At 34.4% G+C, this 14,765-nt stretch overlaps 1 protein-coding gene across 1 annotated transcript in view; it reads right to left on the bottom strand.

Annotated features, from left to right (window-relative positions):
* The window catches only part of LOC106462273 (heterogeneous nuclear ribonucleoprotein R-like), a 68,271-nt gene extending 53,753 nt beyond the window's left edge, over nucleotides 1–14,518 (bottom strand). Inside the window, 3 exon segments of the mRNA XM_013922173.2 lie at nucleotides 7,697–7,732; nucleotides 7,735–7,904; nucleotides 14,420–14,518. Coding sequence (XP_013777627.1) covers nucleotides 7,697–7,732; nucleotides 7,735–7,903 — 205 coding nt within the window. The 5' untranslated portion in view covers nucleotide 7,904; nucleotides 14,420–14,518.
* Between the last annotated feature and the right edge of the window lie 247 nt (nucleotides 14,519–14,765).

Genomic DNA, 14,765 nt, shown 5'->3' with positions numbered 1-14,765 from the left:
TATTTAATTAAATAAAAATTGTTAAGTGCTTTACAATAATCACTAAAAAAAAATCAGGGTTAACTCTCATCAACAATCAAGGGCAAGAAAAAATAAGATTGGGTAAGTACTTTATTTCTTGTTTTTCATATTTATTCTCTATTTATTATTATAAAAGTAACTAAAATAAGTAAAACAAGTAATAATAATATAATTAAAATTGTTCATGTAGCATGCACGTGAGCAGCTCGTGGGTGATGTAATTCGATAGTGTAATGTGAGCTGCGCGTTTCCCGAGTGATTTACAATTTATAATGGTGCAGATTGCAGTTAGACATTGTTCAAAGGGCAAAAAAACAATAAAATTTAATTATAAATAGATGTATGACGTTAAAAACTAAGAGCTACTTAGGATAAACGAATGTAGTTTCAGGTTACAATTTGAAGTCATTCTAGAAAGGATAGAAGGGTAATTTAGGTTTCTTTCAATCTTATTGGTGGTTACGAGGTTAGTCGAATTGACCAATCTCATTTTGAGACAGGGTAGAGAAAACAACATAAAAACTATAAGGATTTAGTGGAAAAAAAAACGTTTAAAATGCACTGAGGAGGTTTTAGGGACTATACAAAGGAAATTTGAGATTTTTGAGACAAAAAGTATTTTTTAATTTTAACATGAAAATTACTTTTCACACGGTCTATTGAAAACAAATACTCAATATATTCATGGGTAAAACTTTATTTTATTAGAAATACTTCACTTTTTGTATGTGAAAGACTGTCAAATTTCGTGAAGATATACCCAATATATATAGTTATAAGTATTAAATTTATACCAACTTTAAACGAGTACAAAAGGTCACGTGACTTGGTCAAATCGATCAACCCCGTGTTAGGAAGAGTTAACACACCGTGACCAATGTATTACAGCAGATGATGAACAAATACTTTGCAAACATGCAAATGTTCTCTGAGTCAGAAAACCTATATTTAAAGAAAATACCACTAAAGTAATTGACAAAAAGTGGTCAAAGAGTCTATTTCTTTTTTATTATTTGGTTGTCCCCCCTCTGGCCTTGATAACTGCCGTGGCATAGAGTGCAGAAGGGACTGAATGTAAGCAGAAGTGAGTTCATGATGCCACACATGGATTAGGGCTTCCTGCTGTTTCAAGGTACTTCTTGGTTTTTTTCTCTTGAGCTTTATTGCCCATTACCTTCCAGTAGTTTTCCATAGGGTGAAGACCAAGGTTGTTGCCTGGCCAGCATGTCTTGATTCTCTCCTCTTCGAAAATAGTCCTTCATCTGTAGCAATAAATCTAAAATGTCTTTTAAATACATGTGGAGTGAAACTTCTTTATTTTATTCTATTACTGCATAGAAGGCATGAATATTATCAACCTTTCTTGTCCTGTGGCATGTAGCAGAGTCATCCTGGAATGTGGACTGGCCAGCTCCAGCAAAGTGATACCGAGTTGTTAGTTTTAACCAGGACCCGAAAAATTCGTGCTTGTCAGCAGTAACAGTGCCTTTCACAAAATGCAGGCATCCCACACCATGGCCACAGCTGCATCCCCATAGTATCTCACTATTTCTGCACTATGTGAACCATAGTAGACTGGTTAAATTTAATTCTTCTAGTATTATGTCTTTTCAAAAGTCCATCTTTGCTCAAAGAAACAATGACTGCTTTTTCCATGGAGTTAACTAACAACCCTTGGGCATGGCAGCATTACACACACATTGTAGCAGATAGGCTTCTAAACTGATCTCAGTAAGAACCTCTATTTATAGCCAAGAACAGCTGATGCAATAATTAGACACTACTGAATCTATTACGAAACATATTTACATGCATTAGGGCCTCAAAACAGACTATGACTCCAAAGTGTGAAAAAATTGAAGGATGCAATAAATTGGAAATCTATTTTCAGTATAGGAAAATTATAACTTCCTATATGGTACATTACCTCCTCTCACATAAATAGCTAGAAGAGGCAGTGGGAGGGAAAAACAAATAAGCATTCCTAAAAATTGCCAGAAGAACACCCTAAAAGAGTAGATCTGCACAGCAGAGGGTCATATGTGGGTCACCGCACCACATCTGTACCAGGTACTAACTTCGCCCAGTATGGAATTAGGTGTTACAGACATGGGCAGAAAAAAAAGAGGCGTACATCCAAACCGCTATATAACAAAACTCAATTTAATAGATTATAGGAATGTGGGTGGAATTAAAAGGATGTGCTCTTAGGTGTAGAATGGCTAGGGTGCAACGGACTGTACATGGCAAGTCAACTGCATCCAAAACCCAGCTGCTGAGAACTGACATCCACTCAGGGGTAGGATGAGGATAATATTGTCAGTAAGTCAACTACAAACCAAAATCCAGCCACCTGTAACTGACCTCCATATGGGAATATTCATAAAAGTATCATACCACCAACAAGTCAACAACAATCCAAAACCCAGCCACCAGGAACTGACATCCATGTAAGGGTGGAAAGAGGATCATACCATTTTCACCTCAAGTTCAGCAGAACATAGGGAATTTGAACCCATTGCTCTGTATATGAAATATACGACAGCAATGTGATAAATTGTTTGACTGAACTGGGAATCTGACAATTGGACAATCAGCATAAAAAAGATGTCTTGGTAATAGAAACTAACAAACTCAAAACCATCTAATAAAAACCTCCCCCCGTATTAATCTACATGTCCAACCACCGTGACCCATAAAAACATCTATAAGACATATGTGAGGACTAATGTTGATTGGTTCAGCTTTGAATTCAAAATCCAGCCACTAATAACCAACATTCTTTTGGAGTAGGATGAGGTATCCCAATTGAAGAGGTGAGCTGTATTTTGACTGCTCACTCCAAAGATACAACATCCCCTTGGATAAACCTGTACAGAGACATAGCATCAGATTGGAGGATATCTCGTCATCTACACCAGCAGAACATCACCGCTCTATTCTCAACTAAATGGTTGTAACATTATTTGTATCACATATCAATATCCCATTCAGGAGGATTCCTCCATGGTCTATCACCCCAGCAGCTTGGAATCTGACAGTGGTAAGGACTCCCATACCTCACTGGAAGAAAAAAATGAAGGGGAGAAAAATGCAGTGAGGAGTCCGGAGGAACATTAACACCAGAGACTGTGCAACAGGTGACCATGAAAACCTTATTTTGAAAAGCAGACCATACCTGATTTATTCAATTGAAGGCATGGCAGAGATGGGCAGCTATCTTCTGCTTTACCCATGAAGTCCATGGGTTAGTAAGGTCCAGAACAGGCATATTAATGAAGCAAATATAACCAATCTTGTAGAACACCTTATCTCAACAGTGAGCATTGGAAATTAGTGGCTATGGAAATTAGAAATATGCAGATTTGACTATTGGAAGCATACCTTGTCAGGCACCACTCGCTAAAGAGCGGGACCCAGACAACAATAAAAAAAAAGGGAAAAGCCCTGAAAAAGATATATATATGTGTATATATATATATATAAAATACACAACATACCTAGTCAGTCTCATTGAAGTCTGAAGAATGGCTACAGGTGGAAGACGATAACCTGAAGATGAAGACACAGCAATTCGATGCAGATAGTGAGATATAAACATATATGAAGAATTTCCTCCAGGGTACGGTGGAGATGAGATGGTAGGGAAAGGTGCCTGATCTGACGAGAAGACACCTAGAACAAATTCCGGGAAGAACAAGACAAGGAAGAAGCTAATCAAATTAAAAGTCGAACCCACCTGGTTAGGGTGGAAAGAGAAAGGTCACGACAGAGGATGTCTACCAAGGAATGAATAGGCAGGAACGGGCACCATGGGAGGAAGCCGTGCAGGCAACATAACAATGCAGAGCACAAACAGGACATAGTAGCCTCTCCAAATCTGACCAAGGATAAAGGTGGGAAATGGAAGGTAGTTCAATTGGCAAGGAGGAGGATTTATCCTCCTGAGCCACCAAAGTTTTGGGAAGTAAAGATCAATCCAGATAAAGAAGAATATGTGTGGAATGATATAGAGTACGTGAAATACCGACCAATGATAACCACAGGTTAATAGGAGAGGGAAATAAGTCTTAAGGGATAAATGAAAAATTGAGCATGAGGAGAGAGGTACAAACAGAGGCAAAGTGAGACATTGAAGAAACACATTAATATCCCAATCTTCACACCGAGGTGGACAACTAATCCAGAAGGAACACAACAATATGGAAAGGGTAAGAGAGGTAAAAACTTTATGCTACCTAGAAAAATAAAAAGTGTGTGAGAAAGCAGCTTGATAATCTGCAACTGAGGAAACAGAAGAGTCCTTATCAAACAGCCAAATGAAGAAATCCGTAATATGAGGAACATTGGTTCGATTGGGGGGAAAACCCCAAACCCAAAGACCAACATCGGAAAATGTTCCTCTTACACTGATAAAAATCTCTAGATGAATGGCAAATGGAACAAGCTAAAAAAAAAAAAGGGAACCCGTTGGGTCAAACCAGATTTCCTTACCAGGGACTGGATTAAAAACAGGCATGGAGACGGAGGATAAGAAAGACCGGATGAAACATTAGCAACTCGGGTTGACATAGAAGGAATGGAGTAAGAGGTAACAGAGGAGCAGATTGAGGCTGCAGCAGCTGCGGAAACCATGGTTGTGTTGGCCGCTAAGGAGCAATCAGAACGACTTTACACGGAGTAGCATGGATAATCGAAATCACTCTGTGAAGAAGATGGATGGGAGGATAAAAATACAGGTATTTGTTGGTTCAATCTTGACTGAATGCATCGACAGCCAGAGGAAGAGGAACCAGAGACCAAAACAACGGTAACTTGGAATTGAGTGATGTGGCAAACGAATCCAGGTGAGGAGTACCCCACTGAAGACATAGCCAATGGAAAACAAGAGGACTGAGAGACCACTCTGTCAGGTAAGTTTTGTTGGGAAGGGAAAGATTGAATTCACCCAGAACATGGCACACAAGGATATGAATACCAAGCATGTAGGCCCAAAAGAGGAAAGCCAAGGTTCAACCACAAAAGGTATGAGAAAAAGGGTACCACCTTGGTGATTGATATAAGCCACCACTGTAGAATTGTCAGAATGGATCAGGACCAGACAGTTCCTGACAAGATGAAGGAAATGGTCCAAAGCATACATACAGCCAGAAGCTCTAGGATGTTGATATGGTAAGATCTTTCTACCGAAGGCCATCGACCTGAAACTTCCAACCCCCAGCCCTGAAGGGAAGCATCTGTGAAGATATGCAAATCTGGACAAGGAACCAGAACACCCGCTGATGTGAGAGCCTTGTCCAATCACCAATGCAGATAGCCTACAATAGAAGGAGAAGGTAAATAGGAGCCCCTTATGAATCCCACACAAGAATCCATTGGTCATGCAGAGCCCACTGAAGAGACCTCATATGAGCTTAACCCAAGGGGATAAGGGCTTCCATGGAAGACCACATACCCAAAAGCGATAAAACCAAAAGCTCCATCGGACAAAGTCGAACAGGAGAAGGTTGGGCCAGACAAGATATTAGGTAGGTATAAGGAATGACTTCTCCAATTTGATTAACCAACTCACATGAGCTACCTCTAGCAGCAGTAGATGAGTGTGATGGGCACACTCCTGTTTGGAATGAGCTAACAAAAGCCAGTTGTCCACATAATGATGTAAATGCAACCCCTGAGCATGCAAAAATTGGGCAAAAGCCTTGACCACTCAACACAAGACATACAGGGCCAAAGCAAGACCAAAAGGAAGAGTAAAATTGATAAACTAACATGTGATGAACAAACTGATGATAACACCTCGACTGGTGAGATATCAGGACATGCAGGTAAGCATTTGTGACATCTACCCTGGTCGTCCCCAAACCCAGAGAAAAAGCCCGCCTGAGGGTGAGAAATACTCCACGGTAAATCGGGGAAGAACCAAAAATGGATTGAGGTGGAACAAATCGAACACCAGGTGCCAGTTCTTAGTTTTCTTGGGTACCACGAACAGCCTGGAGAAGTTCAATGGTCTGTTGGGAGAGAAGATCTTGTACCACCTCTGACAGACATTGACTGGTGGTAGGATCCCAGGCCAATAGAAAGGAAATGGGTACCTGATACAACAGAGGGGAAGGAAGTGGATGACAAGTCCCTCGAATAATACCTGAATAACCCAGATCTGTGGCAAAAATCAGTCAAGCAAGCCCCTACTGAAAAGGTACGTATCATGTAGTCACTGGTATTGTTGACGTCATGTTCAACTACGTCAAATAACATAATGAGATGAGGAACCCTTGGAGGTAGAAACAGGTAAGGGCTAGGCAGGAACTGGATGGGATACAGTAATAGGGGCATGTCTAGGCTTTCAATGAGACAAATAATCTACCAAAGAAGAAAGAGTACTTTGTTGGTGCACTGGCTCCACACAGGACACCAAAGTTTCAGCAATATTACTAAAAGCATACCGTCCCTACCAAGGAGAGGTCAACAACAGAGAAACCATGTAAGGATAAAGCTGAAGAAGAGAAACATGCAAACATGGAGATAATCAGGGAGAGGCTATCCCCCAAAAAATCCCTCAGGATCTCTGTGTATCACCTCTAAAAGGAGGTGGATGATAGTCAAGTACATTTGGAGAGTCAACAAATGTGGGAAAATTGGGGTGGGATAAAACAGGATGATAAAGGTCCACCCCTCACACAGGCAAAATTTATTCTAACTGTTGAGAATCAAGAAACAAACAATCAGCTTGAAGGTAGGCCAAGGCAAACTGATCCAAAGCCCATGGAGGGTAAAGCATACTGGTACCCTCAACCATCTAAGAAACAAAATGCTCAGTATGAACACTAATATCCAGGAAAGGGTATTATATGAAATTGGGGAAATGGATAAAACAGAACATACCTGAAAAATCATGTCTAAAAAAAAAGATGTACTAAGCCTAACTGATTCCACAGTAGGGGCAAAGGAAGACATGGCAAAAGCAGGTGGAGGAAAATGACTGTCAAAATCCACGTCGACTCAGGTTTCACTACTCACAAAAAAGCATATTTTCTTTTCACTGACATATATGAAGAACATTTATCAAAACACTTACCAGTGGATGAATAAGTCTAATTTGTGTATGTGTGTGTGTGAAAAAAAAAGAAAAAAAGAAAGAAAGAAAAGAGAGAGAGAGAGAGAGAGAAAAAGAGAGATGTACACTACTGCTGCTAGCACCCAAGAAGAAATTACCTTTTTGTGGTCAAATAGACTGTTCTTAAAATGGTACACAAAATTACAACTTATATCTAACATTTACTTTATGCATTTTTATGGACACTGGGAATGGTGGGCAAAAAACCAAAAACAGTATGTACATTCTGACCATTTTCCTGATTTGAAAGAAAATTTGCCATCCCCCCTCACAAAACAAAAATTAGCTGAAAACTTTGTGTCAGAAAATTTATTATGTCAATCCTAATTGTCACTTTTGAAGATTTCTACAAATACAGCTCATACTAGCATTTATCCATTTATTAAATGCCAATACAGTATCAAATCTCAAACCACTGATGTAATACACCTTTTAAAAACAGATCTGTAGTGTTTAAATAAATGTCCAGTATTAATGACACTAGGTGTGATTTTTTACTACTGTTATAACTGCTTAAAGAATACATAATATATTTAGTACTAACTGAAAACTTACCAGATATAAATATTTCATCTAATTTGTTGGAAACCCTTCATTCAGTCCATAATCTAGAAGTTTTTGATAGTCTTCTGTGTGTTCTCCTTTAAATTCGTATTCATTTTCATCAGTACCTTCCCCTGAATGTTCCATAGGTTCAACCTCTTCTTTTTTATCTTCTGTCATGTCTTGATCATTTGTTGTTGCTGTGTCTCCTTCTGCCATTCTACACACACAAAGAAAAAAAAGAATTAACTTACTCTGAAAGTGCATATAATAAAATAAAAAAGCAAAAGCTCAAGATTTAATTCTTATTTCAATAAGTAGTGCTTTCACAGCATTAAATGTGCTCTTCATCCAACTACCCTAATTTTGATTAATACAGCTTTCTATCAAACCTTTAATACTTAGTTTTTTTAGAACACAAAGTAAATAAAAACACAATATGTGACGAGTTTAAAATTCATCAAGCAGTATAGGCATTTTTAAACTTTTAATAACCTATAAAATTATAATAATTTTTTAAAACACCAGTTTTGATGAGAATAAAAGAATATAAAGAAGGAATAACAAATACAAATAGATTATGAAAAAGTTTGTTACACTGTGTTTAAGATTTACATACACAACCACCACAGAATTGAGGTACAATTACATTCACCTACAGATCATTTGTTAAATATTAAGACTTCTCTATTTCTATTAATTGTTAGCTATAAAAAAAGTTTAAATGGCTATATTTATGCCATTACTGTTAAACTTGCTGAATCATGTACCAAATACATACAAACACTTAAGGTCATTCAAGAAACAAATACTTTCTGTCAGTCATAATCAAATTTTCTTTGCCTGGAAAGGGCAGTTAATTTACACTGATTGACACATTTCTGTAACTTTTGATTACTCCAGTTTTTTCAGATACTAATCAAAAAAGAATTATTCCCAACTCATTTATTGTTTTTCTATTACAGTAAAAAAAAAACTTTTTGGACAGGCATACTTACCACCTAGGTACAAGTATTCAAATCAAAAAACAGAAAACTTTTCTGCTTTTATAGTTGTTTGTTCAAGTAAAAAAAGTGGAACAGTATTCTGTCTAATGTGCTTACAAAAATTAGTGTAACTGTAAAAAATAAAACTTTCAAACAATCATTTAAATTTTATATCATAAGGTTGTGTTCAAGAGCTTTTGCATTAAACACAAAGTATGCCTAGGTTGTTCTAACTGATTTAATTCAAAACACCATATACAAGATAGTGGTTAAACATTGGATATTTTCAGACACTGCATGCCTTATTTGCAATATGTTTTGCAAATGTACATTAACTCAAATTTCATCAGTCTCTCAATAGTTCTTTCTACACTGTCATTACCACCCATAAAAATCACACATGGAAAATTCCATTGTAAAGATACTAAGTATGTCACTATACAAGTGTAAGATCAATGGTTATATTAACCTTTAAAAATTCCTTTTAAACACATGCCTCCTAACTCTGCATTTCCAACCGTAACACAGTTTTTCTTATATAATGTACCAAAATAACTTTTCAGATTATAAATAAAATTGAACAACTTTTTTTGAAATTGTTGTTTAAGACTCATAATGTAGGTAAATTAGTAAGTAGAATTATACACAGACTTTTCTCCATGTTAAAATACTTTTATTTACAAGCTTTTGGCGCTATTACCAGAAAAAGCTCACAAATAAAAGTATCTGAACATAGAGAAAAGTCTGTGTTTAATTCTACATTTTTTTGTTATTTTACACAACAAAAATTTTTCATTTGAGACTGATCAACAGATTTCATAATATCTATGTTAACATGCCAAATGCAAACAGTAATGCATCCCTTACAGTGCTTAATGCCTAACACCTGAACACCACACACATATACAGTGGTATACTGGATATGAGATATATCTAAAGCTATACGTTAAGCTTGTGCAATATTAAACGTTTAGAAAAAATCTTAAGATTCATTCCTTTATCAGTTGGCTGTTGTAACAATACTGTGTACACTTTTCCAGAAAATCCAATATTGTTTTATATGTTCATAAGTATGTTTACATCAGTGATGGAATTTTAAGTGTTGTATCTATAACTACACAGATTTGTAACCAAACACAAGAAATGAATAATAATTCATTTTACTTACTAAGCAAACAAAAACTTAGCCTAAATTAAATTCAAACCACCATTTGAATAATGTCAATTAATTTTATAAAAGAAAACTTGATAACTAAAACTATCTTACAAATTTTGAAAACCATTACGGAATGAATAAATAAACTAGAAAGTTTGATGGTTTGTTTAGGACAAAACTGCTAAAGCTATCTATCACTGTCCCTAATTTTGAAATTCCAAACAAAGAGAAGACAACCAAATGTTATCATCTACAACTCTTGAACTACTCTTTACTAACAAACAGTGGGATTAATCTTCAATTATAATTTCCCCATGGCTAAAAGGGTAAGCAAGTTCTCTAACAGGTTTCAGTTCAGCAACTCACATACTGTGAAATGTATCATAATCACTAGACCACAACTAGAATGTCTATTCAGTTAATGGAGTATTATTATGTCAATTACACTGAAACTCCTCCGTTCTAATTGCTGTGATGTTTATTTTTTTACAGATGATTGTATGATAACCACTAACTTGTTCAAATTTAGTTATGTAACACTAACCAAAGTTTAAGTATATTTTAATAAAAAAGAAATACGTCTTAATTCTTTATTGACTGTTGTGCAACTGTGAATTTACTGCCTCAACCAGATAAATATATATTGGTCTGGAGATTGTGTTTATTAAAGAAAAAACTATAATATTTTTTGGAAATAATTTTGTCTGATTATGTAGGGAAGAGTTGAAGTCATTGAATAACATATGATGTGGCATTTATTGTTATTTAATTTATTAAAACATACATCTTTGTTGCCAATCTCCATTAACTTAAGCATCACTCTTTTTTTTCACTGTATGCTGCTGCAACTGTGGTACTTAGATGGAGGCTGTGGCAGTCCTAAATAGAGCTGGGTGATTTAACTGATTACCTATGAGTAGTGATTAGATCAACTAGTGTTCAATAAACTGGTTAATGTCACAAAAATAAACAAATAATCAAAATTATGGTTAAATAGATTATCCCCAAAATAATAAACTAATCAGAATTAGGGTTTTCAATTATTTACTGGTTTCTTCCTGTCTTTGTTCTTGCAAAACTATTAAGGTTATCTGCCACTGTCACTAACTTCAACTGCTGATTAGAGGGAAGACAAATGACTGATAATACCCACCATCCTTTGTCTCACTATTTAAGTATTAAGTAGTATAAATTTACTAATTTTTACGTTGTGCTTTACTTCTAATTTATAACTGGTAACCTTCTTATTTGATTACGTATGAGCAGCACAGATTTGATGAAGGGGCTATGGAGTCCAGGTCCCCCACTCATTATTGGTAGAAATTAATAACTGTATTCTTTAATGTTGTACATGTGGGCATGGATCCAGTGGAAGGATACATACATTTTTTCACAAATGAATAACTATGTTACTCAATGTTGTATAAGCAGGCACAGATTTAGAGTAGAAGTCCAAAAAGTCCAAACCTCCTCCCCATCCCTTCCATCTACTTTTTTTAAGAAATGAATAATAACTGATTATTTAATGTTGTATAATTAGGCATGGATTTACATTCCTTCCATTTTGCAATAATTAATAACTGTATTATTCAATGTTAAGAGGGGTCTAAACCTCTGTCAAAAAGAAATATAACATGTTATTGTTTTTATTTTATTGATCTATTAATTACCATAAAGCTTTTTTTTTTCAGTTTTTCTGAAGTTACACAACTGAGTCTACAGCAATATGATTATGGCCTCTGCCAGTAACTGATCATTACTAAACGAATACAATGTAAACGTCAATTACCTGTTGCCACAGTAAATTATTGTGCCATGGATTTTTTCAGACACTATCTGTATGTATGTATGCTTTAGACTTTAGAGATTTGTTTTTCAGAATTTGTAGTGCATATTGGCAGGATTTAAGACATTTTGGCAATAAAGTTAAAAAAAACAACAACCTTTACTCTCTAAATAATAATAATAAAAAAACATCCTTTTTTTTAAACTTTGGTGTAAAGCAGACTGGTCAATTGAAACCATGTTTACAAAAACAAAAAAAGCAGCAGCAACTAATAACACTTCAGAAAAAGTTAACACATGCACACTGAAAAGAATTACAATGACTATGCAACAGAAAATCACAAGCTACAAAACACACAAATAAAAATAATGATAACTAAGGCTAAGAATTATTTCTGTTTATTTTAGGTTTACAAGATTGAATCAGAAGACTTTGGACTTATGATCAAAGAAATTAAAGTGGAATTCTGTGGTATTGGTATATGTAATTTGTGATTTTTTTGTTTTTCAAAATGCATATATATAAAACTTTAAAAACATCATTTTGTTTTACATCCTCCACATGCAAAAGTTGAAAAGGCTTATCAAATCACGGTAAGTAGCAAACGAGTACAAAGTTCATAAGTAGAAGAGATTATTGTTTTCTGTACTTCTTTATTGACTGTTCTATGTTTTAAAGAAAAATAAGTTTAAGAACTTCTTTGTAAATAGTAATAATATATATATACATGCATATAATGTATTGTAAAAGCATGTTTTATAAAATTTGATACATGCATCAAGTCATTGCAACTTCTGTAATATTAGTCAGACACTGCTGAAAGGCAAATAAAATAAAAATGATATATATATATGTATAATGCTATGAGATTTCAGACATTTAGACCAGACATGTGGTTTCATGTTATAATTTGTGATCATTCAAGTACGAAAAAATTGTAATTTATATCTATTTCCAACTTTTTATGGTGGTTACAGGGTCAATCAAATCGACCAAACCCATACAGTGATACAATAGTGAATATAACACTAAAAAAACATTTCATAAATATCTGAAGGTTACAGAGATTTCGCATGTGACATTTGACAATTTTCTCATGCATAAAAGTATTTTTAATCTTAAAATCAAAATTACTTTGCATGTTCGATAGTCAACATTCAAAAAGAAAAAATGCACAAGCAAATCATTAATTTCAAAATCATAAAACTTAATTTCAAAATCTGATATTTTATGTAGGAAAGCCTTGTAATGTTTATTGATAATTTGCTAATTTTCATGAAGATACATGAACATTTTAAAAAGTTACAGTATAACTGCTTTATGGTTACTTTGGGGGATACAAACTGGGAAAAATCCACCCACTTGAAGTAAAAGAGTTAATGAGAATTGTTATTTTAGGCTGGCAATAAAATTCAGTGACTTACTATTTCAACCAACTGGTGACAGTCACTGCTACGGAAATGCTATTTGCACCAACATCAACAGTTTAATTTAGCTTGCCTGACTAACCCAAATATTTCACGTGATTTGTCACAAAATGACTGCATTAATTATCATGAGCCAACTGATACTAGTAGCAGTAGCAGAGAAGAATATCAACATATACACATTTGTGACAGTATTGATTTCTTTCCTGAAATTTAAAAATAGTCTAGATCAACTTAAAAAGAAAGTATCTCATGAGCAGAATTGTAAGAGCTTGCAAACTATGTGCAAATCAGCCTGCACTGTAATTTAATTTACTGTTATCTATTTCATTAGTGTTATTTTGGTTTAATGGCCACTTTCATATCAGTGTCAATAGCCACTTCGATTAACAAATATTTCACTACTAAACAGTTTATTTTGCTTTGTCATATATGGGAAGCATATTTATAGAATTAAAGAAAAAAGATTAAAACTGTTTTGAATCGTAAGATTTATACTCAAATTCAACTTAAAATTGTTTCAAGCCAGTATTTCATTTCAGTAATTGCTTTAAATTTCAAAAAAGTGTTCCTAAATCTCAGCACTCTTACATCATCTATAATTATAAATCTATGTCCAAGGTGTACTGTAATCATAACTATGTGAGCTCAACAATTCAATATTTGAGTTAAAACTTAATCGAAAGGATTAGAGCATGCACAAAATACATGTCATTGTCACAATGTCACTTATTCTTCAAACTCAAAGCGACATTTTACCATTACCAGCCTGGGGGTGTCTGAATTATTGCGAGTGTTTGAACTTTGAAGTGAAAAATATTACGAACAAAAGAAAACTTTTTGGAACCGACATATAATATTTTAGGACTGAAGTAAATCAAAACTTCCATTATCAATGATTATGTAACTTAAGTCAAGCTCAGCACTGTGACCAAAATTGATTGAAACTTAAAACAAAACATTAGTGTATAGAAACTTCAAAAAAACAGAACTTTGGTTTAGTAATTTTACAACTTATACTAATCGGTTTCATTACCTTTTACTATTATATCTGAAGTTTACATATCAAATTATTTTAGGTTTAGTATTATTACAAGTTACCTTGCTGGCGTTATTATCAGTGAAGTTAAGCCTAAATTATTTAATAAATGTAAAACCTCTATTAGGCCTACTGTATAATAAAATACAATACCCGCCAAAACTAGACTAGACATTGTTACATTATGTATAACACTTAAGACTGTTAGAGTATTTTAGTAAACTTTTGCTATTGAGCTTGTTAATTTCAACGCTTAAATTATCTAGTTAATATAATATGTAAATATTAGAAATTTAATATTATTTAATCTTCAAAATATAATACACAAATAATTTCCAGACCTGAACTGAATTTCCCAATCACAATTTTACACTTTCAAAGAAAGAACGCCGGTGTGGATCAACGTGAGAAATTCACGCTACGGGGCTTACAAAACTCGAAAGGAGGTCAATTTCTTTCACAGATAATACGAAAAATTAAGATACATTACCCAACATGTACAATAGATTTTAATTGTCAAAATAAACCAAAATATTATTTTTAATTTTATGTTTTTATTTTATAAAAATATCACGTTTTGTATCTTATCCCTACTTCTTAAATCGCATAAAAGAATTTCGTAAGTTGTGATTAAGCTCTTTTCTTGAGTGTATCAATGCACGACGCGTTTATCACACCTTCCTTCTT

The sequence above is a fragment of the Limulus polyphemus genome, unplaced genomic scaffold (genome assembly GCF_000517525.1).
Source record: "Limulus polyphemus unplaced genomic scaffold, Limulus_polyphemus-2.1.2 Scaffold1130, whole genome shotgun sequence".
In the NCBI taxonomy this organism is placed as follows: Eukaryota; Metazoa; Arthropoda; class Merostomata; order Xiphosura; family Limulidae; genus Limulus; species Limulus polyphemus.
Note: the sequence above shows the minus strand (reverse complement) of the source record. Positions and strands in the feature narration are given on the sequence as shown.